Source organism: Halichoerus grypus, chromosome 6, assembly GCF_964656455.1.
Source record: "Halichoerus grypus chromosome 6, mHalGry1.hap1.1, whole genome shotgun sequence".
Lineage (NCBI taxonomy): Eukaryota > Metazoa > Chordata > Mammalia > Carnivora > Phocidae > Halichoerus > Halichoerus grypus.
The window spans coordinates 115,395,524-115,422,432 of NC_135717.1; the positions used below are offsets into that span (position 1 = coordinate 115,395,524).

A 26,909-nucleotide genomic window follows, 5' to 3' on the forward strand; every position below is an offset into this window, starting at 1 on the left:
GATCCTTTCCCCTGCTGAGGTCGGGGTCGAGCGCGGGCGCATGGAGCGGGGGTCGGGAGGGACCAGAACCTTCCGCCTAGAGCTCCGGGGTCCGGGCAGCCCCGGAGCTACTGCCGCCCTTCTGCCCGCGGCGGTGGGAGCTCCAGAGCCCCTACCTTTTCTGGGGGCCGTCTGGAGGAGGAGGGGGGAGGCGGAGAAGGGAGGCGAGATGTGGGGGTCGAAGGACAGTGGGAGGCTCGCAGATAAACAGAGAGCACGCGCCGTAGAGAGGAGGAAGAAGAGACGGAAATGGAGAGAGCAGGACTGAAAGGTCGGAGAGAGAGAGTGACAGAGGCGGCGAGAAAGGGAGGGAGAGGGAGGGAGAGGGAGGGAAGGAGGAGGAAAGGGGGAGGGAACCCGGAGAGAGGGACGCGAGCCCGCGGCGAGCCGGGCGGGCGTGGGGCGAGGCCAGGCGTGCAGGCGGGAGCCAGTGTGCAGAGCGGCGGCCGGGTCCTGCTCCCGCCTCGGAGCCCCTGGCCCGGGGGAGGGGGAAAGGCCGCTAGCCCGGTCTATGTCTTTTTCTGACTCCAGTGCAACCTTCCTGCTGAATGAGGTAAACGCGGGGGCCCCCTCCCCAGTGGGTGGGAGGAGACCCCCACTCCAAGCTAGGAAGAGGGCCCGCATTTGGGGGAGACTGCAGTGATGAGGAGGGAGGAAGATCGAGGAGGTGAGGCTAAGGGTGGAAGAGGCGGGCAGGAAAGGAAGGAGCAACCAGAGCGGGCGGCTTCTAAGCACTGGGATTGGGATGGGAGGGGAAGGCTGCCTGGGGAGCCAGAAAAGGGGCTAGATGAAAGAAGGAGATAAGAGGGATCCACCAAGCTCCCCTGGTGCCCCTCTCCAGGCTCCCTGAGGGCAGCCTAGCAGTTAGAATGTGGGGGGTTTGGCGTGGTCCAGATCTTAAAGACTGCTGGGGAGAAGGACTTCCCAGAGGTACTAGCTCAGTTTCCCCACTCAATGCAGAGGGATTAGGATCTGTCCAGCTTCCTGGTGCACTTATAGAAGCTAGAATGTCTTCTGGAGACTCCGAAGAACTCCAACTCCCAAACCTGGTTGGTTATCCAGGTCCCCCCACCCCCCGTCACCCCTACGTCCTGCGTCCATGCCTTGGCTACCAGCCAGCTGCCAGTCTAACAGCTCTCTCCTAGAACAAGGAGAGCAGGAATCCTCGAATCCTTTTTGTGCCCTCGCTCTCTCCCCTTATGCTCAGCCACGGAAAAGAAAAGGGGTTAGGGGCCACATGGCTACTGACAGGCGCATGTCTTGTTTCAAGACAGGAAGTTGGCATGAGAACTGGAGCAGGCAGGTGTGGGTGAGGTGAGAAATGGAAGGGGGCATTGAGTAGCAACTCAGAGATAAGGAAAGGAGAGCAGCTCTGAAGCTCCTGTGAGACCCAAGGGATGGGCCCAGGTGTGAAAAATTGAACCCATCTCCCAGGGGTGGTTGGCATGGCAACTCCTGCCTCAGAAGCAGACTCGGACGCCGCTGTCCCAGATGGGGATGAAGACAACAAGATGTGTGAGGAAGGAGTGAAGCTGATGGCAGATCCGCTGGACCGCAGGACCCCCTGGTGGTGGAAAGAGTCCCAAAAGGAGAGACCAGGAGAGTAGATTCAGGGATGGGAAGAGAAGCAGGTGCCTCAGCAGCTGTCTTCACTGGAATCATCTTCCAGGAGAGAGAGCACCTTGAAGGTCCTATTCTTTCACACCTCGTGCCTCCTTTCTGCCCTTCTGGAAAAACAGAAGGAACTGAAGAGGCAGAGAATAAAAGAGGAGGATCCGAGGAATTCTGAGAAACTGGAAGAGGGCACGAAAGTGAAAAGAACAGTGTCTGGGAGCCGGCACTACCAAAGAATCCAATGTATAACCAACCCCCCAATGGTGCTGGACTCAGCAGAGGGAACTGTGAAAGCCGGCTCCCCCCACCGCCCCCCGCAACAGTGCTTGCCAGGCCGTAGGGCTCCAACAAAGTTGTCTGCCAAATCCAGCAGGAGGAAGATGCTAAGCAGAGCTGGGCTGCACCACTCACAGGGGTAGACAGACTAAAGGCAGACTAAAGATAGTCTTAAGATGAGGCCCCTTCTCTCCTTCTTTCTTGGCAATGGAACATGAACAAGGTTACATAAATGGGGAAGCCAGTTGGGTTGGGTGGTCTTCTCTCCCGTGGGCAGTGCTTCCCCCCTAGACCTCATCACACCGTGTCGGTTTCCGTCTTCTGACTCCCCTGTAGCTCAGGAAGGTAAAGCGATGAGCAGATTCCTGATTCACCCTCCTGGGTGTGAGAAACTGGGACTGGAGAAGGACTGAGCTCAGGGGGCACCAAGTGTAACCCTCTTTCTATCTCACATCCCCCGAGTGGTGGGGGAGGGCGCCAGGTAAGTAATCAAAATTCAAAGGAACAGTGTTGCTCAGGAGATGGAAGAAAGGAGGGAGCTCAAATGGGTGGATCTTTGGGGAAGTTTATTCAGGAGGAGGGCTGCTGCTCGGTCTCTAACCTCCCATCTCAGCGCCCCTGGGAAGGAGACTGGTGCAGAGCGGCCCCGTGGCTCCAACCCGGATACCGGCCACCCCACCGCCATCCTTTCTCTAAGGAGGGAATGTGGCCTCACACTAGTGATTCGCTCGTCTTGCCCTCTCCCCCACCCTGTTCCAACCCCAGGGTGGCCAGGATCCCACCTTCTGTCCCAGCCCCGACAGTCCCCCTACCTCCACCCTCCGGTTTCTTTCCTCCTCCCTTTAGGCTCACCTAAAACAGCCCCTCCCTCCCCCAGTTCCCACGGATGCCTTGGCACTGCCTGGCTCAGTCCTTGGCAAGGAAGTGAGGAAGGGAACCCCCATCCTGGCCAGACTAGGATGGAATCCGCTGGCGCAACAGGTGTGGGGCGGCCGGACCCAAAACCTCCCCCTTTGCACGGGTTGAGCGACAAGGCCCTTTGCAGGGTCCCAGCCCTAAGGGGGCCGAGCACCTGTTGGGGTAGGCGCTACTTTCACGACATTGGCCTGGGGTCGCCAAACCCATTCCCTCCCTCCATTGCGGGTTTGTTTTCCGAGTCTCTGGGCCGCTAAGGCCCAGACACGCCGCCCTCTCACCTGGGGCCCCTCCCCCATCGGCCGCCCGTCCCCCGCCCCCGCCCCGCCTCTCCGAGCTCCCCCAGTCTCCCTAATTTCCTGTCTCCCCCCCTTTCTCCCTCTGCCTCGACCCCTCCTTTCTCTGTCTCCTGCCTCCCCGCAACCTGCACCCTCCGCTTTCTCGGCTTGGGTACCATCTCCGCGCCCCCTCCCCTCCCCCGCTCCAGCCCTTTGTTTCCCGGCGGAGTATTTCCTGGGTTGCTGAGCGTCTCTGTCTCCGCATCTCTCCTCGCCCCGCCTCCTCCGAGCCTGGATCCGCCCCGCCCGCAGTCTCTCCTCCCCTTCCTCCCCGCCGCCCCTGTGCCCCATAGGTGCTTGGGGACCCACCTTCCCCCCGGCTGCGGCCGGCCACCCTCTCCCCGGCCGGTCGCGGGCTCCCCGGGTGGCCGGCGCCCCCCGCCGCCGCCCTCGCCTGCTCCCGGGGAGGGGGTCAGGTGGGCGGGCACTATTGTTGTAGGAGCCGGCGCCAGATTCCTCAGCCGCGCTCGGGGTGGGACCGGCAGGGTTTGGGGGGGGGTGGGGGGAGCGGTGATTTGAGCTCCGAGCAGCTGGTCTTCGCGGCTCGCTCTCTCCTTCGCGCTCTCTCGCTCTCCGCCGCCGCCCGCAGGGCTGCGGGGCTCGGTGGCATCTCTCGGGCGCGGCCCGCTGTCCTCGCCCCTGCCTCCGGCTGCTCCCGCCCCCGGCGCCGCTTGCTCCCCCCCACCCGGACTCCCCCATGTATGACGACTCCTACGTGCCCGGGTTTGAGGACTCGGAGGCGGTGAGTGCCCACGGTGAGGGTGGGGGTGGGGAAGTTGGGGTGACTTCTCTTCTCCCTTGGACCCTTCCCCTGTGCAGGACTTTGAAAAACGCCTCAGTGGAGCGGCGGGGCGTGCAGGGGGGGCGCTCCTGGAAAGTGGGGAGATGGATTTTCATGCCCAGGGCTTCCCAGGACCCCAGTCCTAGACCAAGGGGTATAGGGTGTGTGCAAGGCGGGGGTAGTGTGGGGGAAAGGCTCAAGCAGGTGGCTCCAGAGCCCAGGACTGAAGGATAGAGGGAGGAAGGGCTGGAGGCTGAGGGCACAGAGGCTGTAAAGAGGGCACACGCAGCATCTGGAGCTCCCAAAGGAGGACTGACGGGGTCTGAACACAGCAGCTACAGGAGAAGCTGGAGCTTTCTGGGAGGAGGAGAATTCAGACCTCCTATGCTTCAAGTAAAGGACAAATTTAGAGCCTAGGAGAACATCAGAGAGTCAGGTACCAGCCTCAGAAGGATCATAAACTTGAGGACCTCCATTATTCCCTTCTGCTGCCATCCCTGAGCATTGCCTTGTTTCCTCACCCTGCCTGTAGCCCAGCTTCTCTCCCGGGCTGGAAACTAGGCACCCAGCACATGGGTGGGCCAGCTGACTGAGCCCCATCCGTTCCACGCCTCCTGCTGAGGCATCCTCAGAGCAGTGGGCTTCCTGAGCTCCTGCTCAGCATGGAGGGCCTGGAGGTGAGGCCAGAGGGGCTGAGGGCCTGGGGATGGAGAGGAAGCTCTTTGCTCAGAGAACTAGGCAACTGATAAATATTTAATTCTTCTCTTTGCTTTTATCTCCTGACCCACTGAGACAAATCAGCTCATTAGGCAGTGATTCCCGGAGCTCAGGAAACAGGGAGAGTGCCTGGAAAGATGGGGCAAGGATGGGGAGCAGCTTCTCCGTCCCTTCCCTCAAACCTCCTGCATGAAGGCCTCCTTCGGAGAGGACCACTAGATGGCTTGGGAGGGGTCCCTGATAGGTGTGGAGGGTAGAGCCCTCCAGTCAAAAGGGGAGTATTTGCGTTTTCTTCCATCTTTTGGTGCCAAGCCCAGGATACAGGAGTCCTCGGGTTCAGAGTAGACAGCTATCAGTCCTTTTCTGGGACTGGGCTCCTGCTGGGCCCAATTCCCCATTGGGCCTCTGGGGCTAATTACACTGCAGCTAGAGCAGATGATTTTCAAGGCTCTGGTGGACACCTCTTTCTGACAGTTGAAGGGACAGCTGACATGGCCCAGGGTGCCAAGGTGAGCTTGAGAATGAACCTCTCTGAGGGGCTGGAGGGCCCTAGAAGGTTCTTTCCCAGCCCTGGTGAGACAGCAAAGGCTGTTGCAAGGTAAAGACTGACATGTGGCTGGTGTTGGGGCAGTCTCTTGCCCCCTCGCTGGCTCCGCACCCCTTGCTGGTTCCTGGATCACCCTCCCCCACTTCCCTTTCTCTTGCCTGGCTCCTTGCTCTCCCTGAGGCCCCCTCTGAAGCAGTAGGAGGGAGATCAGGCTCTAAATAAATCCACAGGCTCATCTCCCTCCTCTCCTTCCCCTGTGCCAGGCAAGAGTGGAGCTGCAGCCTGCCCACACACTCCCCAGGCAAGGGGGGCACCACCAGGGCACTGTGCCAACTCCTGGCAGCTCAAAAGTACTGAGCCTCTGGCTGTTTCGGCATAACGGGGGGTGAGGGAGGCAAGAGCCCAGAGCACACTGGCAGGGTGGCCCTGGCCTCCCAGGTGGTACCCACGCACGAGAGATGGGTGAGCTCCGAGGACTTGGGAATAACGGAGGGGGGTTCCATTCGGAGCACAACTCATTAAACATTTAGGGGCAGATCCTGTCATTCCCATCCTGAGGCGAGAGGCCAGGTGACCCAGATGCCCCAGGCAGGGACATTAAGGTGACGAAATTAGGCCGAGAGCCTGTGGAGCAGAGGGTGAAGGTCAGACTCCTCTGGCAGCACAGGCCTGGACATCTAGGAGGCATGTGATGTATACTCATCAAAGTGAGTGGTCATCCCGCCTCGTCTCTTGCCTCTCTTCCCGCTGGCTCCTGTTCACTTTAGACAGCCATCTCCTATGTGTAAGACCCCTACGAGGACGTCCCCCCACTCCACTGACAGTGCGAAGCTTCTTCCCGGGCTCAGCTGCTCTTTATCCTGCTGTCAAGCCAGCCTTATTTTGTTCTCAAGAGAGATGGGGAATAGCAGGCAGACTCTACTCCTCTGTAAAATGAAAGGCTTTTTCCCCTTTGTGCTATCTTCCTGCCTTCCGTCTACCACAGACGTTGTCTTTAGCTGCGGCTCAAGGCCCCGGACCGATAGCCAGCGGACCAGCCCTCTTGCCCATGGTGGGGCTGGGGCAGAGGGCATGGCGGTATGTGAGTTTGTCTTCCCCACTGAGAGTCTGGCTTCCGCTGCCTTCTCTAAGTGGTCATGCACGGTGAGCTTGAAGGAGTGTTCCTCAGTCTGAGTACATTCTAAAAACCCCTTCCCTACACACACACACACACACACACACACACACTCCCACATGGACCCCTTATCGAGGCCCCTATCTTATCTCTGCCACCTGCACCTCAGAACTGATGGAAGTAGCACGTCAGGCTTCTGATCATAAAGAGGGGAAACTGAGGCAGAAAACAAAAGATTCCCTTTCCCCTAGACTCAGGGGGAAACCCAGACATCCTGACTTCTATCTCCTGTCCTGAGGTCCAGCTTCCCTTGCTCATTTGTGCGTCTCCTTCAGGGCCTCCCTCATGGTGAGCTCTGCAACCCTCCAAATGTACCCCCTGCCCAAAGACCCTTCCTGTGGGCAGGACTCGGAGACTCTCCTGGCTCAGGTTACCAAAGACCCCGTCCCTACCACCCCAGGGTCCTCGGCTGGGTTGCCTGGCACTGACAGGTCCTTCCTCTAGGGCTGCTATCCCCTTGGGGAAGGGCTGGGGAGATGTGGGCCAGATGGTAGGCGTGGCGGAGCCTCACTGGGGCCCAGGGAGACAGCTTTGTGTTGCCTTCTCAGTCCGTGTCTTGTTTGCTGCCCACACCTGGCCAGTTGCCCCAGCAGGTGTGAGAGGAAAGAAGGTGGGGGCGGCGAGGGTGGAGAGGAAGTGACTTCCAGGAGTTGGCAGCTCTGTGTCCTCCTCCCTGGAAGGGTAGGCACTGGGGGAGATGAGATCTAAGGGGGTGGATGGCCCTATCCTGACACTCAGGACCAGTGCCATGCCAACCAGAGTCTCTTGACTGTTCCCAGCTGACTGTACTCCTGCCACGCATTTTAAAGGGATAAGGTCCAGCCTGCTTTGCAGGCTGATGTGAGCAAGAGGGCTGGGTCTTTTGGATTCAGAATCATCTCCAATATATCATCTTCAGCACATCTCCCTTCACTCTGCCTCAGAGGCCAGGGTAGAGGGGAGGAAAGGGAGGAAGGAGGAAAGGGAAAGCTCTATTCAAGGCTGCAGTATTAATAGGCTTGGGGGGAGGGGCCCAGATCTTAGCACATATGGATTAGGCTGGCTTTCCTGCAGCCCCAGAGGCACTGGGCCCTTCTCAGGGAGATGGAAGGGACCGCTAGGGCCCAGCTACCCGAGTGGACATGGGCGGGCTAGGGTTACTGTAGGGGGGCTTAGAGGATGCCTGTGGTGCCCCTCACACCTGAGCCCAGGGGTCACAGCCTCTCCCCCATGCCAGGGTTCAGCCGACTCCTATACCAGCCGCCCATCTCTGGACTCAGACGTCTCCCTGGAGGAGGACCGGGAGAGTGCCCGGCGGGAAGTGGAGAGCCAGGCTCAGCAGCAGCTTGAAAGGGCCAAGGTATCAACTTGGGTGGGCAGGCCAGGCCAGGCTGTGTGGAAACTTGTGCTCAGTCCTAAGTCCCCCGGGCTCAGTGGGTGGGATGCTCACGAGTGTGAGTGTGTGTGTGTCATGGGCGTTCTGTTGGGGTCTCTGCCCTCTACTAATGGGGCACTGAAGTTAGAAGGGGTGCTGCGAATCTCCCCTCACTTGCACTGATGGCCAAATTCCCTAGCACAAACCTGTGGCATTTGCTGTGAGGACCAATGTCAGCTACTGTGGCGTACTGGATGAGGAGTGCCCAGTCCAGGGCTCTGGAGTCAACTTTGAGGCCAAAGATTTTCTGCACATTAAAGAGGTGACCAACCCCAACCCCAAAGAGAAGCCACCTAATTCCCCTGCTCTTGCCCCAGCTCTCATGCCTCTTACTTCAGTCTTAGTCTATAAGCAAGTCCCCAGACTCCTCAGCTCTTACCCAGAACACACACCCATATGCCCCTCATATCTAAACCCCAATCCCCAGGGCCTCCATCCTTCTGAGACCTGGCTTGGGCCTCAGTCTCCATGTGTATAAAGCAAGCAGTTAGATGAGTTGCCTTTTAGGTCCCCTGTGACATCAGTGATGCCACACACTGAAATCTTGGGTGGCTCAAACCTGGTTGCCCTTCCCTCTGGCACCTTCTCCCGCCCCCCTCCTTCCGTGCTGCCTTCCTCAGACCAACTCTCTGAATGCCTCCCTGGCTCCTTCACGTTGAAGAGCCAGGACTGAGGCCTGGGTGCCTCCTCTCCCCGCCCCTTCCCCCAGAAGTACAGCAATGACTGGTGGATCGGGAGGCTAGTGAAAGAGGGTGGGGACATCGCCTTCATCCCCAGCCCCCAGCGCCTGGAGAGCATCCGGCTCAAGCAGGAGCAGAAGGCCAGGTGAGAGCAGGGTTTGTGACTCCATAAACATACCCCCCTCGTACCGGGAAGCTGACACACGTGCAGATACACAGATGTCGCACACACCCTCCCCCACTAGCTAAGATGTAAGGACATGTATGCGACTATTAAATAATGTGTAGAATCTGTGTGCACACAGAAGCTTACTGACCTCCCTTTCTGCTCTCAGGAGATCTGGGAACCCCTCCAGCCTGAGTGACATTGGCAACCGACGCTCCCCTCCTCCATCTCTAGGTAGCCTCCCCCCAACCCGCCCGTCTTGGGTAGGTGGGTGACTAAGACACAGGGGGAAAAGGGAGCCGGTTCCCAGGTGAGCTGTGTGGGAAGGGGTTGGTGGAGGGACCAAAAGAGCTCAGAGAAACCCAGTGTCTCCCCTGGGGAAGGGAATACCGTGCCCCTGGGGCCTTTCCCCCCTTCACCAACTTTAATCTTTTATTTCCTTTTCCAAAAAGCCAAGCAGAAGCAAAAGCAGGTGAGTCAAGAAAGGGATCTGGGCTGGGGGGGGCTCATGGCTTACGGCTGTGGGGACAGCTTTCTGGGCAGTCGTTGCTGGAAGGGCAGGAGAACAGAGAAGGGAGGGAGCCCAGAACTTCTGAATCTGCCCCGCAGCAGTCAGGCATAGGACAGGCGACAGGGCCACGGTCGTGCTTGACCTCAGGTCAATCCTGCAGGCAGAACACGTTCCCCCGTATGATGTGGTGCCCTCCATGCGGCCTGTGGTGTTGGTGGGACCCTCTCTGAAAGGTTATGAGGTGAGAGAAGGTCCCTGACCCCAAAGAGTTGCCCCTACCCAGCCTGCCATGGGAAGGCCGCAGGGACGGTGGGAGGGGGTGTTCTCCCCTCATCAGCTCTGTGTGTGGAGGGGGCGGGCTCCAGGGCCAGGCCTAGGGATGCTGCCTCTCCCCGAGAGGCCCCCCAGTCAGTCGCATGCCTCTCCCCTCACCCCTCCCACCCAGGTCACAGACATGATGCAGAAGGCTCTCTTCGACTTCCTCAAACATAGGTTTGATGGCAGGTAAGCTGCTCTGGCCTCAGGTGGCATGAGAACCTGGGAGAAGATCATTATCTCCTTCCAGGTGCCTGCAGCCAGGTCTTCTCTAAAGAGACAGTTAGTGGGACCTGGGTAAGGAGAGGCCTAAGGCTTGAAATTTAGAGCTGGGCTGTGATTCTCCACCCCGACCCCAGGATCTCCATCACCCGAGTCACAGCGGACCTCTCGCTGGCAAAGCGATCTGTGCTCAACAACCCCGGCAAGAGGACCATCATTGAGCGCTCCTCCGCCCGCTCCAGCATTGGTGAGAAGTCCCGGTCTCCTGCTTGTCGGCCTGCTCGAGCGTTAGTGAGACCCTTCCTCCTACCTTCCTCTTCCCTGGCACCTTGCAGTCCTGCCCAGCTCCTCTACCTGCCCCAGGACTGGCGAGAACCATCCCAGTCACCCCGGTTCCCTGTTTCTCTGCTTGCCCCGGGGGCCTTGATGAGTACCCTCTCCCTCCGGTGCCTTCCCATCCACCACCCGGGAGTGCCTGCAGCCCCGCTGGAGGAAGAAGCAGGTGGAGCCCCACGGTGAGCATCACGGCTCGCTTGCCCCCCCACAGCGGAAGTCCAGAGTGAGATCGAGCGCATATTCGAGCTGGCCAAATCCCTGCAGCTCGTAGTGCTGGATGCTGACACCATCAACCACCCGGCACAGCTGGCCAAGACCTCACTGGCGCCCATCATCGTCTTTGTCAAAGTATCCTCACCAAAGGTACATCGACAGTGGCGATGGAGGCGGTCCACGGGGCTGCCCTCCCACCATGCGGTACAACTCCACTCGGTCCCTGCCTGGGGACTCCTGGGTTCCCTTTCCCCGCTGCCCCCTCCTGATCGTCCGCACCTGCTCCTGATGCTCTGTCACAAGTGGGGGACGGGCCCAGTTCTTTCCAGGCCCAGCCCTGCCCTTCCCCCTCAGGTCCTCCAGCGCCTCATCCGCTCCCGGGGCAAGTCACAGATGAAGCACCTGACAGTACAGATGATGGCTTATGATAAGCTGGTTCAGTGCCCACCGGTGAGTGCCTGGGTCAGCGACACAGGTAGACTGCTGTGCCCACTCTTGCTTTTCCAGGGCTGGGGGAGTGTTGGAGATGGGTGGGGGGCCGCTACTGAGAGGAAGCCCATCTCCCTGCTTTCCCTCTCCCCGCCAGGAGTCATTTGATGTGATTCTGGATGAGAACCAGCTGGAGGATGCCTGTGAGCACCTGGCTGAGTACCTAGAGGTTTACTGGAGGGCCACCCACCACCCAGCCCCTGGCCCTGGACTTCTGGGTCCTCCCAGTGCCATCCCCGGACTTCAGGTACCCATTTCCAATTGGGCACAGATGCTCAGGCTAAGCCAGCCAAAGCACTGTCCCCTCCTGGCCCAGAGGATTGTCCTTGGCCTCCAGCTCGAAGGCCAAAGGATTGGAGAACTCAGCTCTGCTGTACAGAGCTAGGGCAGATGGGCAAAGGAACTCCCTGATGAGAGAGGGAAGAAATCAATGAGATGGGTAATCTGAGGTTACTTTTCTGAGCTCAGAAGAAACACGCTCTTTCACTTAGTCTGTCTTGAAGGCAGAGCCTGAATTCTGCAGGAGTCCAAAGCTCCGGTTTTCCATGTCTCAAGTGGAAGATGCTTCTCCCTCCTCGCACCATTTCCTGTATCCAGGAACTGAGAGTTGAGGGGGAAGAATCCCCCACCCCCACCCCACTAGATGTGGGAGGGAGGCCCTGCGAGGTCTGCCCCACCTACTTAGAGCTGTTGTGTTGCCCCCAGAACCAGCAGCTGCTGGGGGAGCGCGGCGAGGAGCACTCACCCCTGGAGCGGGACAGCTTGATGCCCTCAGACGAGGCCAGCGAGAGCTCCCGCCAAGCCTGGACAGGGTCTTCGCAGCGTAGCTCCCGCCACCTGGAGGAGGACTATGCGGACGCCTACCAGGACCTGTACCAGCCTCACCGCCAACACACCTCGGGGCTCCCTAGTGCTAACGGGCACGACCCCCAGGACCGGCTCCTAGCCCAGGACTCGGAGCACAACCACAACGACCGGAACTGGCAGCGCAACCGGCCCTGGCCCAAGGATAGCTACTGAGCGCCTCCTGCTGCCCTCCCCTGGCAGGCGCAGGCGCAGCCGGCTGGGGTGCCCACTCCAGGCAGGATGGAGGTAGACTGGCATTAGGCTGGCACTAGGCTCAGCCCCCACAACCCCCTGCCCAGCCCCAGCTCCAGGGCTGCCTGTGGTCCCAAGGTTCTGGAGAAGCAGGGAGCCCCCTTACCTCCTGGGCACAGTGACCCCCCTAGGCTCCCATCCCAGGTACTAGCTGTGTGTGCTGCACCCCGGCACCTTCCTCTCCTGCACAAGAAGCTGCCACCCCCCCTCCCCCGGGCAGTGCCCTCAGGCCAGGATCCCCTTCGCCAGGGCCTTCCCACCAGACTCAGGGAAGGGATGCCCCCTCAAAGTGACAAGAGGGTGGGGGTGTGTGGGCAGCATGGCATGAGGAAGAAACAAGGTCCCTGAGCAGGCACGAGTCCTAACAGTCAAGGGACTCAGGGGTTGTGCTTTGGGGTCCGAGGCCCTCCACTCACCTCACTGCCACACGTTAGAAATGAGACAATCAGAGCCCAACAGGGTGACGCTCCCGTCCATCAGCTGGGGCGAGGCACCGCACACAAGGCTGGAGCAGTCGGCCGGCGAGGCTGGGCCCAGAGGCTCCCCAGCAGCTCTCTTCACCTGCTGGGAAGGCTAACGTCTGACAGCACCAGAGACCGGAGCATGGTCAAGCCAGACGGGTGGCAGACAGGAGCCAAGCCCGATTGGGGGTTTGGGAAGGGAGGGCGTGAACAGCGGAGACTGTATGGAACAGCTTCGGGGGCCTCCTTGCCTCCCTCATTCTTTTGCTCTTGCATCCTGTCATTTCTGTTCTTGGCCCTCATGCCTCCTGGGGAATATGGGCCCAACTTTATTTGCTGATTCATAGCTGCTGCTTGTTAAGTTAGGGTTAGATGGGGAGAGAGAGGACACAGTGGACAGCCCCCAGAGGCCCTGTCTACCCAACTACCCTTGCCTTATGGCTCTAGCGTGTGACCTACAGAGCATGTTCCACAAGACCCCCACCTCACAGTCATCACTAATAAACACCATGCACAGTCTTGCAGGCTCCTGTTCTGTGTCTGCCGACTCAGGGGGCCAAGTTCGTCACTGCGCAGTCCGAGTCCGGAGAGAGTGGCTCTCACAAAGGAGCCACTGAGTGGGAAGGGAACAAGGACAGAGCTGCAGGAGGCACGATGCTCCCAGGCCCCCCCTCACACCCAGGGGCCGGGAGGAAAACATTCGGCAGCACAGAAGGGACCTGTTCAGGGAGGTGGGGAAGAGGCTTAGTCACAGCCTTACACTGTCCCTACCTCAGGTCCGAAAGGCCCAAGAGTCGTTGTAACTTGAACTCCACGTACTTGCCCGGCTCTGTAGCCCTCTCCCCACCACCTAGCTCAGTGGCCCCAGCTCCGGCCCCTGGTCCCCATCTCCGCACCTCCCGTGAGCAGTGGACTCGGCCACGAGGGAGCCACAAGCAAAGGCACTGAAGACTGGGTGTCCGGGGCGCTACGACAGGCCACAACTGTGCCTCCCGTGCCAGTTTCACGGCGGCTCCCCATTCCCACCCTTGTGCCAAGCTCCCCAGAGGGTGCCCAGGCCGGCCAAGCTACAAGTCAGTGAGGCCAGAGCCGGCGGGAAGATGCCTTCTAACCCTGCCGCCCGTGGCTTTTCCATCTCCCCTCGAGTGGCCTCCCGTCGATTCAGACTATGAGCTGAGGCCCCTGGCTCTTCTCTGGATGTAATTTTCTTTCATCTCGCAAGTCAACCCCCCCAGGGCCGTCCTCCTATCTTCTGTGGCAGCAGGGAGAACCCGGGAGACAGAGGGGAGCGAGAATATGACACAGCCTTCATCCTCATGTATTTATTCTCAGAACATACAAACTCATCTTCTCAGAGAATAAAAAACAGAAATTTCCCTCAGTGACCTCAAGATGGGCACAGCCAGCTCACCCTGTCCCCACATCTACTAAACAAAGTCCCTGGGTGAGGGGTGCCTAGAGTGCACAGCACCCCTTGGCACAGGGGCCGCGCACAGCTCTAAACCAGGCTCTCAACTTGTTTTATAATCCAAAAGGGCAAACGGCTGTCAAAATGACAGAATCCAAGGTCCCTAACCCTCACCGTGCCAGACCCCCCGGGGTCACCTCGGGCGGCGACCCAGCTGCCGCTTCCGCAGTCAAGTCCGTGCCAAAGAAGCCAGGCGGCCAGGTTTTCGCTCAGTGCGTGAGGCGATGCCAACCGGCCGCCCCACAACTGGCAAGAGCTGGTGGCCCAGTGCAGCCCCGGAGCCTTCCGGAGGGGCAAGGCCGAGCCAGAATCCGGGGTACTTTGTTCTCCCTGCCGCCTACAGCAGTGTCCTCTCCCTCTGCAGCCCCGCGCTCAGGCCCGCAGACCTGAGGGAGGGGCCGAGGAGTCTGTTTCCTAAGGCCCTGTAAGAGTGAGGACCTGGAGAGATGTGAGGGTCCTGAAGAACAGGCTTCAGAACATGCCCTTGAACTGACAGGACGTGTGCTGTGTCAGGCAAATATCGTCTCTTCCCGGCGCTTCTTGGTGAGGATGGTGCCTGGCTTGTGCTGGGCATCGGGGTGGTTGGCTAGCTCCGGGGGGCAGGAGGACACTGGGCTCTCCAGGATGGCTTGCTTCAGCTCATAGAACACAGCGGAGTCCTCTTTGGTGAGGAAGGTGATGGCCACACCACTCTTGCCAGCTCGTCCCGTGCGGCCAATGCGGTGGATGTAATCTGGGGAGGGGGAGGAAACGCCACTGAGGATCCCGGGCCTCACTTCGACGGGCCTCCCCCACCGCACCGCACCTCCCGCGCCACCTGACCCTGCGGCACCCACAGTGCTCTCCCCTGCGCTAACGGTGCTCATCCTACCACACCCAGACCGAGAGCAGCCCAGCGCCACTCTTCCCCACAGCCCGAGACACAGCTGTCGCACATCCAGGGACGACTAACCCATGGGAGATAAAGAGCAGAGCTCGTCTCAGCAGGACAAGCAAGCCCAGCGTCGGAGCTGTGAGGAGTGAGTCTCCGACAAGTAGCCTCCCTTTACCTGGATGGAAGCTGCTTTCCCCTGCACGTACCTTCAATGTTTTTGGCCATATCATAGTTGACAACCATAGACACATCTTGGATGTCGATACCACGACCCGCCACATCTGTAGCCACCAAAATGTCCTTGGCCCCAGCCTTGAGGTTGGACAGGGCAAACTCGCGCTGCTCCTGGCCTTTCCCACCATGCAGCGTGCAAGCATTGTACTGTTGGAAGAATGGTGAGGTGAGGAAGAGCAGCGGGGTCATGGAGAGACCCAGAAATTAAGGGGGTGAAGACACCGAGGGAGAACTGCAGAGCAGAAGGGTAGAAGGCGAAGGAAGGAGAGAGGATGGGTGCGACTGAAAGCAAGAGAACAAGCAAGCTGGAGAAAGGGAAGGGAGAGAACAGGGTGTGGTGTGGCAGGGGCAGACAGAGTCCGGTCAAAGGTAAAGCAGCTGGGGGGCAGGGGATGTGGAGCCAGAGAGATGCGAAGTCATCAAAGAGAGAATGAGGCCGAGATGAGGGTGGCAAGCAGGGACCAAGATGCTTAAGGAAGTTCGAGTGGAGAGGACACACCAGCAGCAGGACTAAAGGACGCCGATCACCCCCATCTCCCTCCTGACCACATCACCCCCTTACACGTATTAACACAAAGAACTCTGATCCACTATTCCACAGCCTCAGATCTGGCCAGGATGTGTGTCTCAGGACTTGTCCCTGGCTCAGCCCCCTTGGAGGAAGACCCAAGGCATCTCCGGCTGACACTGCTGGTCTGGACAGGGAATCACAGCAACAGACCCGTCCCTTATCTCCATCAAGCCGCCCTCTTCCCTCTGGCCCTGACTTGACTATTAAAGAGGTTAAAGAATGGGACAGCACTGAGAGGAGGAGCCTTAGAGGGGCCCTCTATTTTGAGAAAGCCCCACCAAAGAGAGCAGACTTGGTTCTCCCCAGCCAGACACACCCCCATCTTCTCCAGGGATTTCGCCAAAACATCACAGCCCTTCTTCTGGTTGACAAAAATGATAATGGGTGGATCAAAGCCTTGTTCCAAGATTGCCAGCAGCTTTTTCCTGGGGAGAGGAGGAAGAGGAGAAAAATGAGAGGCATACCTCCGTGTGAGAGGCTCACCCTGATCTACCAACACCAATTCCACGACCTTCAAGCCCATGGCAACCCAAACGAGAAAACAGCAGCCCTTTTAACACGGCAGAACATTTACCCTCCATCCCTCATCCTGAAAAAGGCCCTTCTCCATCATGTGCTTCCTGATTCAGCTGCCCCCGTACCTCTTTTCTGACTCTGACATGAGGAAGACCTTCTGTTCCACACGTTCGTGGGGCTTGCCCGCAGAGCCGATGTACACCACAGCCGGTCGCCGGAGATAGCTCCGGGCCAGACGCTCCACCGCCGGGGGCATGGTGGCCGTGAACATGACTGTCTGCGGAAACAGGAAGCTCAGCCCTGGGCCCAGGCGGACACCACCACGTATGCCCCATCACCACAGGCAGCGGGGCCTGGGCTAAAGAACCTACAATGTGCCATGGAGTAAGCTCTGACAACCACCACCGTAGGAAATCGTGTCCTTTGCCTTCCCCCTTCTTTCCTCAGTACCCGTTCACCAAGCCTTTACATCCTACGATGACAGGAAGGGCTGAGACCATTTGCTGGCACCCACGGTGGGCAGCAGCATGAGGCCTTGGAATCGTTTTCTAGGGCACAGCCCATGGCTGCACTGCGAGGACTTTCAGAGGACTGACATGCTGGTCAATGTCCTCCGGGCCCACCCAGGGCAGGAAAGGCCTCAGAGCAGGTTTGGCAACTCGCCCCCATTTATTTCCCAGGCTAGGGAAGCAGCCGTACTTGGCGGTACTTATGTTTGCCCGACTCGAAGTTGGCCAGCATCTTCTCAGGGTCCTCAGCCTCATCTGTGTCTGGCTTCTGGTTGCTGACGGGCATGTGCTCCAGGATCTTCTGGACGTCGGGCTCAAAGCCCATGTCAATCATCCGATCTGCCTCATCCAGAACCACATAGGTACAGCGGCTCAGCACGAGGTAACGGTTCTCCAACACATCAATCAGACGTCCTGGGGTAGCGATCACAATCTGGAGGGCACAGTGGAAACATACGCAGCCCCGGCATATACCTCTTTCTTCTCCCTCCTGTGAACTATCCACCCGCTTGGGCAACAATGCTAAGGAACTCGGACCCCAACCTCCAGTTAGGATTGGCAGCAAAGGTTCCCAAGAACTGGCACAAAATCACTTGTTGCCACCTTGGATTTTTTTTTTTTTTTTAGGAATGAATAGGGTCTCTGAATAAGGTCCAAGAGTTACACAGAAGAGGCAAAATCAGAAGGAACTTTCTTAGATGGAAGAGGGACTAAGGGCAACTATGGAGAGAGTTACATAAAGGAATTATGGCAAGAAGTCTGCAAAAGACTCAATTCCTGCATCAGAGTTCTTCTAAAAAGCTCTCTTCCCCCACCCTGAGAAGACACGGTCTACGACAGAGTAATTAAGAGCACAGGCTTTGGACATGAACCTCAGCTCTGCTCACCGCCAGCCGTGACTCTGGGCAAGTTCCTGACCTGAGCCCCAGCCTCACCTGAACAGTGGAGGTACTCTACCTATTCTCACACGGTTGTTGGTAGGATTAAGGAGGTGCCCAGTACAATACCTGGTGCAAAAGTTCTCGGTAAGTCATAGCACATACATACAAGCCAGAACTTTTCTTCAGCTTACTGTACATCCATGGCAGAAACTAGAAACACAGCCCCCAAACGGAGCGCCCTCCCACAGCGGGCTGGCTGCCGGCTAGGTGAACGAACCTCACAGCCCATGCGCAGCCTGAAGCCCTGGTCTTCTCTGGAGATGCCGCCAATGACGGCCACAGTGCGGATGCCCAGTGGCTTCCCAAACTTGATGGTCTCTTCCTCAATCTGCTGGGCCAACTCACGAGTGGGGGCCAGAATGATGGCGTAAGGGCCCTGGTCTGACTCTTCGATCCTGTGGTAAATGGGGCATCCCACAGTTCCATGAGCTTTGGTTCTCAGCCAACCACAAACAGGAGCAAGACAAAGTCACTCTTAAGGGTAGCTATGGAGATGGGGAGGGTGGTGGGAAAAGGATGCAAAGATCTCACTTAAAAATCAGAGACTCCAGGGCAACCCTCTCGGGTCCCCTCCCTCTTTGGGAGCTTTGAACTATCACTTTACTATCGCTCAATAAACTTTGCTTTGCTACCCACCCAAAAAAAAAAAAAAAAATCAGAGTCTCCTGGACAGCTAAGTTCTTCAGGGAGTGGTCTTGGCCATCCAAATCATATACTTCTTTGATACTGTGATCCAATTATTCCCTAATATCTGACCCAGACTAAAGAAGGGGGCTTCTGATTACAGACTTAAAAAGAAAACCAAACAGGGGCACCAGGCTGGCTCAGTTCGAAGAGCATGCAACTCTTGACTGCGGGGTCATGAGTTTGAGCCCCACATTGGGTGTAGAGATTACTTAAAAATAGGGGCGCCTGGGTGGCTTGGTTGGTTAGGCATCTGATTCTTGATCTCAGCTCAGGTCTTGATCTCAGGGTTGTGAGTTCAAGCCCCATGTTGGTCTCCACGCCAGGCATGGAGCCTACTTAAAATAAATAAACATTGTTTAAAAAATAAATAAATACAGGGATCCCTGGGTGGCTCTGTTGGTTAAGTGTCTGCCTTTGGCTCAGGTCATGATCCCAGGGTCCTGGGATCGAGCCCCACATCGGGGTCCTTTCTTAGCGGGGAGCCTGCTTCTCCCTCTGTCTGCTGCTCCCCGCTTGTGCTCACACGCGCTCGCTCTCTCTCACAAATAAATAAAATCTTCAAAGAAATAAATACATACATATGTAAAACTTATTAAAAAAAAGAAAGCTAGAAAACCAAATGCTCCTTTGCCACTGTGACCTTTCCCACTCAGCCAAACCCACCCACCCCAACAGGTGCCAGCTGACCCCACCTGTCAATTTTGGGGAGAGTGGTGATCCAGACCAGCAACGGGATGAGGAAGGCTGCCGTCTTGCCGCTGCCGGTCTCAGCTACACCAATGATGTCACGATTCTGCAGCCCAATGGGGATTGCCTGACGCTGGATAGGTGTCGGTTCCTGTAGGGACCCAGAGAGAGGATGGGTACAGAGGGAGTTCTGCTCCCCAGGCTACTGCTGACAGAGTGGGACACCAGTACACAGTGAGGAAACATGGTCACCAAAGGCCAATACTTCCTCTGGAAAGGGACAGACAGGGTCACCTGAGTGCTCCCTGGGAGAGGAGGCACCAGAGGAACAAAGGAACAAAGCTCTCTGTTCCCAAATTAAGCGTGTTTCCCCTGGAATGTAGGAACATGTCAGGTCTTCTGGGCCAATCTGGCCCTCCTTACCTTGTAGCCACACTTATCGATGACCTCCAAGATATGTGGGGGCAGAGAAGAGTCCTTCCAGGACCGGATGGGATTGGGGATCTTGCCACCTTTGGTGGTGATGCTGTAGTCCTCTCTGAAGATCCGCCAGTCCCTGTCCGTCATCTCATCTAACTTCTTCTGGGACCAGTGCCGATCGTCCCAGCGCTGCTTGGCTTCCTTCTTTCGGAGCTTGCGGAGTCTGGCCCTGGAGCAGGACGGGAGGAGCAAGTGCGATCAGCACCCTGCAGCTCCTTTTTGCAGGCGCTGGGCTCTGCCAACCACCCCCAGCCCCGCCACTCACTCCTCCTGCTCCTTTTCTTCCAGTGTCCGCCTCTTCTCCATTAGGTCTCCATAGAAACGCGACTGCTCCCGCTTCTGCTGCTTCAGGTCAATGCCTGCAATGAAGCCCCGCCCCAACAACTGCACCTGGTGTCGCTCCTTGTATCTGAGATGGAGGTGGAGGAAGAAAAACAGAAGCTGTGACAGCAGCAGGAGGGAAGGGCGGGCTACCCCGATGTCCCGATCCGTCTACCTTCCCAGCCAGGGTCTTTCCTCACCCAAAGAGCTGGCTGATACGCGCCGGCCAATTTCCCCGACCCAGAATCTTACTTTTCTTTCTGTAGTCGCCAGTTCTCTCCAGGAACAGTTGAAAAGACTAGTTTAAAAGACTTAGCACTGAGGCCCAGGGCCACTCACAGGGGGTTGTAGTCGATGGATGTGTCCTCGGAGGCATCCCACTCAAAGACAAACTTGCGGTCGTTGAGATGCCTCGTTCGGCGGCGCTTCTTGATGCCACCCAGATATCGCTCCTGCCCAGGGACAGAACGCAAAGCTCGAGGCCCAGCCAGATCTCACATGCGGAGATCAGAATGGCCGAATAGCCAAACCACGATGCTGTGTGTGTGGCAGGGGAAGTGAACACAGAACCAAGGCCGGCACCTTAATGGCATGCAGTTCCTTGCTCTTATCCTTCTCCTCCCGGATCTTCTGCCGCCCTTCCTCATCCTCGTTTCCATTGGTCTCCCGCTCCATCCTCTCCCTGCGTTCCCGACGTTCCCGCTCCTGAGGGTCTTCTGCAGACCAAGGAAAGCAAAGCTGCAGAAGAGCTCAGTGCAGGAAAAGAGAGAGTGTGGAGAGGGTCCAGACAACGGACACCAAATGAGAAGGGGCAGCTCTACGACACAAGGGAAATGGAGACCTAACACAGAGAGTTTTCTCATCAACTCCCCCATCCCTCCCTCTGCCAAACTCTGGAGCAAACCGGGTTTCTGGCCCTCGTGAGTGACACGACAATCCCAGCCCACCCTCTCCTACCCCGTTCTAGGGGCTACACCGGGGAGGGAAACGAACCCAACATTTTCCTGCCCAAGTCCTGGAACTGTTTCCTCTTCTTCCGCTCCTCTTCGAGCATCCTCTGTCGCTCCTCCACCTCCTGCTGCCGCCGCTTCAGGGCTTCAGCCTCTCGTTCTGCTTTGGAGAGGAACTTGGGCTACAAAACAGATTGGAACTGTAAACAAAGGACACAGGAGCAGGGTATAATCGCACCACTGATGAGAACGGCAGGTATTCGAATGAGTATTTGCCCAGGCATTACACCTGTTAAGGAAAAGACCGATAGGTCTAGGACCCCGCAATGGCCTGAACTATGTCCCCCTCAAAATGCGTATGTCAAAGCCCTAACCCCCAGGACCTCCGAATATGACTGTCTTTGGAGACAGAACCTTTAAAGACGTGTTTAAGGTAAAATGAGGCTCTTCGGGTGGACCCTAAACCAATCTGACGGGTGTCCTTGTAAGAGAAAATCTGGACACACAGAGACACTGGGAGCACGCCCACACAGAGGGAAGATCATGTGAGAACAGAGAAGACATCCACCTACAAGCCAAGGAGACAGGCCTCAGAAGAAACAACCCTATGGACACCTCGATCTCAGCTTCTAGCCTCTAGAACTGTGAGAAAATTAATCTCTGTTGTTTCTGTCCCTCAGTCTGCAATGTTCTGTTAGAGCAGCCCTGCCAACTAATAGAGATCCCCACGTTCTCACCTTAGCCTCGGCTTCTTCCTCAGCCTTTTTCTTGGCCAGAAGTTCCTCCAGGGATAATGGCTGTGCCTGAAGATAAAACACAGGACTTCAGTCAATAAAGGCTCTCTCCCTTTGAAGATCAATAACAGAGAACTGGAACTGAAAAGGAAGATGAGAGAAATCTTTCCTCTCCTTTACCTTAGGCTTCTTATCACCGTGTTCATCCTCTTCATCCTTCTTAGAGTCTCTGTCTTTCCGAGATTTAAAATCTTTTCCTCGGCCAGGAGATAAGCTTTAAGGAAAAGGAACAAGAAAGGTCCTTATCACTGTCTTACCCCCGCCCCTGGAGGAGGGTCAGGCTGAGCCCCGGAGAGGATGGAAGTTTTTCCATGACTCCACAAGACTGGCCCATAGCCATCCATCATACCCTGGAGCTCCCTTTGCAGGCATGCTCACTGTCTGTTCTCAAACCTAATGATGGCCCTGTCTTGGCCCCATTCTACCTGAATCTCCTTTTCCAAGACTAATTAATCTCTTCTCACCAGTGGGTCTTCAGTACCAAGGGCAAAAATCTCTCTTCCAAATAGCAGGTGCACATTGAAAAAAAAAAAAAATCCTGCTTAACTTTATAATACACAATGAATTTAGTCTACAGAGTCCCTCCCCATCCACCCTTCCCAGATACTGCTCTATATCTGCTCTCTACCCCCATGCTCCCTTCCTAGAAGTCCCAGTGATCCTTTCCCCACAACTGCTACAAGCCCAATCTACAAGTGATCTTAAACAACCCCCTGTATTTGTTATGGAATTATGCCCTTTGCCCTGAATTCTAATCTACACACTCAGAGCCTAATAAAAACTTTGCATACAAAGCTTTCAGGTGAAAGAGATCAAGATACTGGGGCATTAAGCTATGCCAACAAATGCATGTTGTCTATCTTGGGTAGAAACCTGAATGGTCCAATGGAGCTAAGGGAATGTTTTACAGGCTGGTAACCCTCTCAAACGAATTTCTAACCTTTAAAAACAAGTTGACCCTAAATGGTTGTGACTTCAGTAACTGGATACACGCTCTGCAATCACTACCAATAGGAGCCACTAAGAACAATTTACTTTCCTATGACGCTGAGCCAGCTTAGAGGCAGAGAGGAAGAGATGGGAGCATTCTCCTAAAGCCCACTCCCGTTCTCTCAGGTACCTGGATCGCTTACGGTCCTTGTCCCGTCTGTGCCCATCCTTGTCCCGGTCTCGGTCCTTCTTATTCCGGTCACGCTCCTTATCCCGTTCTCGTTCCTTATGCCTTCGCTCTCTAAAGACAGCAAATGTAAGAAATCATGTAGTATTCAGAGTATCTGGCTTCACTGCAGCCCTAAAGAGGTTCTCATGCTCTTTTCTCCACAAAGTAGTATTTTACAAATCGGGGCATATGTGTCCAGGGAATGCTATGAGGGAATTCTAAGAAAGTCTTCTAGGGGCGCCTGGGTGGCTCAGTCACTGGGCGTCTTGCCTTCGGCTCAGGTTATGATCCCAGGGTCCTGGGGTCAAGCCCCATATTGGGCTCCCTGCTCAGCAAGAAGCCTGTTTCTCCCGCTCCCACTCCCCCTGCTTGTGTTCCCTCTCTTGCTGTGTCTCTCTGTCAAATAAATAAATAAAATCTTAAAAAAAAAAAAGAAGAAGAAAGTCTTCTAGATCAGAGTTCTACTACTAAGCGTTAATGGCAACGACGGGCCATGGCCTATGTGAAGAGAGGAACAATTCTCCTCGATCATCTGGACCTTCATCTTACAAGTTCCCTCTTAACTTTTAAGAGCTACTGGGTTACTAGGTGTGGAGAAATGTATGAAAGACTAATGTCCTAATACTGGAGGCATCAGAGGAACCAAGAATGAAGAAGTCTGAAATGTACTCTCCCTTCCCATATAAGACATACAAAGTTACTTTACCTTTCTGTAGACTTGGAACGGGAACGAGAGCGAGAACGGCTGCCTCCCCGACGCCTATCCCTTGAACGATGCCGCTTCCTGTCTTTAGATGGGGAAGACTTCCGGTCCCGGTCTCTATCTCGCTCTCTGTCGGGAGTCCGAGATCTCTTCCTTTCCTCCTTGGAAGGTGATGCATCCCGGTCCTTTTTGTCAGCTAGCTCTCCTGCCATCTGTCATGGATAAGAGGAATACTTATTATGTCCTAGGTACTGCTCTCAACTGTTTATATATAATCTACTTAATCTCAAAACAACCCTATGAGGTAGATATACTGGAATGCCTACTTTATAGATGAGGAAATGAAGCTCAGGTAGATAAGTTCTCTTGAGCTCATAAAGAAAAGTTCAAAAGAGGAAAAAAAGAGTTTAACTTCGAGATTTGGGATTATAATCAGCACCTCAAGAAAACCTACATTTAATTTTTTTTTTAAAGATTTTATTTATTTCTTTATTTGAGAGAGAGAGAAATCACAAGCGGTGAGGAGGGCCTGAGGGAGAGGGAGAAGCAGGCTCCCCACTGAGCAGGGAGCCCGACGTGGGGTTCAATCCCAGGACCCTGGGATCATGACCTGAGCTGAAGGCAGACGCCTAACTGACTGAGCCACCCAGGTCCCAGAAAACCTAACTTAAATGGAGAAACAAACTCACTTTCCCCCAGATCAAAAGAAATGTACTTTTCATTACATAATGGGAAAAACTTCATGGAGGGTACACAGAACCTCTATGCATTTTTTTTTTTTTTTTTTTGCAACTTACTGTGAATCTGTAATTATTTCAGAATAGAAAGAAAAAAAGAAAGGTACCAAAAACTAAAGGTCACAGGCATTCTGACCGACACTCCCTACTCAGATTCAGATTCTCACAGCCTTGACCACTACCCCATCCCATGAAAGGTTTGAGCAGGAATTTGTTCTGTGCCCCTCCTGCCTGGGGGACACTGAACACCATGTTGCACTGTCAACTGTCCTTCAGAGTACAAAATCTGTTTCAGCCAGGAGCTAAAATGACACTAAGTCTGAATCTACCTCTACCCCATCACCATCATCCCTAAGACTCAGAATACATTTCTCAGAACTTATTTTATCCCCAAATGGTTCGGTTGGAATATCAGCTCCCTAAGCTTTTGCTTACAATCTCCTTTCCTCGTGTAATTTCCTGCCATATATCTTTAAGAAAGGGTAATGTGTAAAGAAAAGAAAAATGAACACGTAGCACTTTCAAAAGGTGAAGACAACCCGTCTTGTCTCACAACTGTCTGAGAAATGACTGAATGTTCTATATTAGTACATCATGCAAGTATACTTATATTTCTTCTACTTAGAACCCTAAGAAAACAATCCAGAAGAAAGGTATCTTCTCTATAAAACATCCTCAACATCACTCAGTCTTTCAACAAATATTCACTGAGCACCTGGTAGGTCCCAGAAACTGTTGTACCTACTGGAGATATGGCAGTAAACAAAGTCTCTGATCTCATAATGCTTAAATTCCAATGAAGCAGATAACAAGGAGAATAAGAGAATTTCAAATAGTAATGAGAACTAATTAACAAAATAAAACAGGGTGGATATCACAGGGAGGGGTAGGAATGAGAGATGGCTCAGGAAATAATTTTTTAGATGACATGTAAGCTGAGACTTGAACGATAGGAAAGAGAGACTGCAAAGATCAGGGGAAAGATCTTGTTGGGTAGAAGGGACAGCAAGTACTAAGGCACTAGGACAAAAGCTAGCTCAGCATGCTTGCCAATCAAAAGCAGACTTATGTGGCTGAGTGACAGTGACCCAGGGCAAAGACCAATTCAAAATGAGTTCAGGGAGACAGTCAATGTGTTTTAGGCCAGGGGAAAAGAACGTGGATTTCAACCTAACAGCAACAGAAACCTTAAAGAGTGTTAAACATGAAGTGATGTGATCTAATTTTATACTTTTAAAGAATTTGGTGACTTGCAAGAAAATACAGAATAGGGAGGCAAGAGTAGAAACAGAACCACTGAGAATGCCATTTAGTAGTCTAGGCAAGAGATGACAGCAGCTTGTTCTGGGAAAGTGGAAATGGAGATGGAAAGAAGTAGAGAGCTTCAGAACATACTTGGAGGCAGAGCTGACTGGACTTAACGGATGAAGGGAGAAAGGGAAAGAGGAGACACAAAAATAGCTCCAAATATAGGGTTTGACCAAACTAATGGTTCATGGTGCCATTAGTGACCAGAAATGACTGGGGAAGGAACAGATTTAGGAAGAAATCACAAGTTTCATTTAGAAAATGCAATTCTAGAACTCAGGAGAACCTGGAGACAAAAATTTGAGTCATCAATATAGAGACGCTTTTAAAGCCATGGGACACTACTTTTACCTAAGTAGGCGGTATAGTTAAAGAAGGAAATAGAAGAGAACCAGGATTAAGCTCTGGAACACTGTAACATTTAGAGGTCAGGCAAAGGAGGAGCAAGAGAAAAAGACTGGAAAGAAGCAACAGCCATTAAGAAAGGGGGGAAAAAAGTAAGTATGACCTCACAGAAGCCAAAAGAGTGTTTCAAGGAGGGAGTGGTCAAGTGGATAAAGACTAGGAGATAGAGGAGCGACCCCTGCATTTGGAAAAATGGAGATGGCTGGTGACCTTGACAAGAGCTGTTTTGATGGCCTGGAGAAAGCAGAAAACTGAGTGGAGTGGGTTTAGAAGAGAATGGGAAGTCAGAATAAGGAAACAGTAAATATGGGCAACTTTTATTATCGGTTATACTTATCACATGGGCCTGATAACCAGGCCTACCCTGGTCATCGCTTCCCAGCAGTCTTCCTTGCAAACCTCCAGGTCCTCGAGTTCCTCAGTTCTTGTAGGGTAGTGGCAGATTCTTTTTCTCATCCAATTAAGTATTTATCAAGCATCTATTATATGCAAGGCAGCGTGCTAGATGTTGTGTTGGGTTACAAAAGGAAATCAGGAAGATCCTGTCCAAAGTAAGGTTACAGAACAATAGAGGGTATGAAGCACTTACCAAGATGAAGACTCAGATGAAGTACTATAGGAATTCAAAGAAGTTTCCTTTCATTTGCAAAAGGGGATTTGGAAAGATCTGTGGAGGAAGTGGCTCTTGAGCATTTAAGTATAGGTAGAATTTGAAGATGTGTAATTGAGGGTGCGGAAAAGTCATTCCCAGCAAAAGAAATAATACAGGAAGCATAGAGGCGGGAAAGCACTACTGATTCTGGGAGAAAAGCCCAAGTTCCAGTTTGGCTGAAGCAAGGGCTACTCGAAACATGAAGGAATAAGCTCGGATGGAGGGTATCACAGGTGCTGTGTGCTCATGGGCAAAGGTCTGGCCCGTAACATCGTCCAGGGACCTGGCCTGTGTCCCCAGGAGCCAACACTCCGCGCGGGGGCCCGCGCCCCTTCGCTCCAGCCCGCCAGGGCTCTCCGGGCTCGTGCCTCTACCCTGAAGCGTTCTTCCCCGCCTCGTCCCGGAGGCAGGGGCCACCGCCGTGCCCCAACTCTCGCCCTCTCTGCAAGCTCGTGGGGACAGCCTCCATCGCTCGGGACTCACCACTCTGAGTCTGAACCGCCCAACGCGGCCTCAACGTCGCCGAGCAGTCGCCATCTTTCCCGTTTCCTGGTCGCCGAAATGCATCCCCAGCCGCGGCGCAAGCTGGGAAGTCGAGTTCCTGGTG

At 54.9% G+C, this 26,909-nt stretch overlaps 2 protein-coding genes across 4 annotated transcripts; one reads left to right on the forward strand and one right to left on the reverse strand.

The window, feature by feature from the left end:
* Positions 1-271: 271 nt before the first annotated feature.
* CACNB3 (calcium voltage-gated channel auxiliary subunit beta 3) lies at positions 272-12,825 on the forward strand. Of its 3 annotated transcripts, XM_036121146.2 has the most exons (14): positions 272-310; positions 6,213-6,370; positions 7,618-7,740; positions 7,955-8,077; positions 8,525-8,640; positions 8,831-8,895; positions 9,114-9,133; positions 9,333-9,413; positions 9,618-9,676; positions 9,847-9,956; positions 10,257-10,408; positions 10,613-10,708; positions 10,845-10,994; positions 11,453-12,825. In XM_036121146.2, the coding sequence occupies exons 1-14, from the start codon at positions 289-291 to the stop codon at positions 11,765-11,767; spliced, it is 1,590 nt and encodes a 529-aa protein (XP_035977039.1). In that variant the 5' UTR covers positions 272-288; the 3' UTR covers positions 11,768-12,825. The 3 variants fall into 3 exon arrangements, with proteins under 3 accessions (XP_035977039.1, XP_035977041.1, XP_035977040.1); XM_036121148.2 differs by lacking the exons at positions 272-310; positions 6,213-6,370 and adding an exon at positions 435-592; XM_036121147.2 differs by lacking the exons at positions 272-310; positions 6,213-6,370 and adding an exon at positions 3,673-3,924.
* A 788-nt stretch (positions 12,826-13,613) lies between these two features.
* DDX23 (DEAD-box helicase 23) lies at positions 13,614-26,909 on the reverse strand. The gene is made up of 17 exons (XM_036121145.2): positions 26,786-26,909; positions 23,204-23,412; positions 22,459-22,569; positions 21,459-21,552; positions 21,282-21,347; positions 20,588-20,726; positions 20,177-20,310; positions 19,934-20,046; positions 19,539-19,682; positions 19,217-19,442; positions 18,799-18,944; positions 17,637-17,814; positions 16,669-16,911; positions 16,095-16,246; positions 15,770-15,878; positions 14,855-15,029; positions 13,614-14,507 (listed from the first exon to the last, which is right to left on the reverse strand). The coding sequence occupies exons 2-17, from the start codon at positions 23,410-23,412 to the stop codon at positions 14,284-14,286; spliced, it is 2,463 nt and encodes an 820-aa protein (XP_035977038.1). The 5' UTR covers positions 26,786-26,909; the 3' UTR covers positions 13,614-14,283.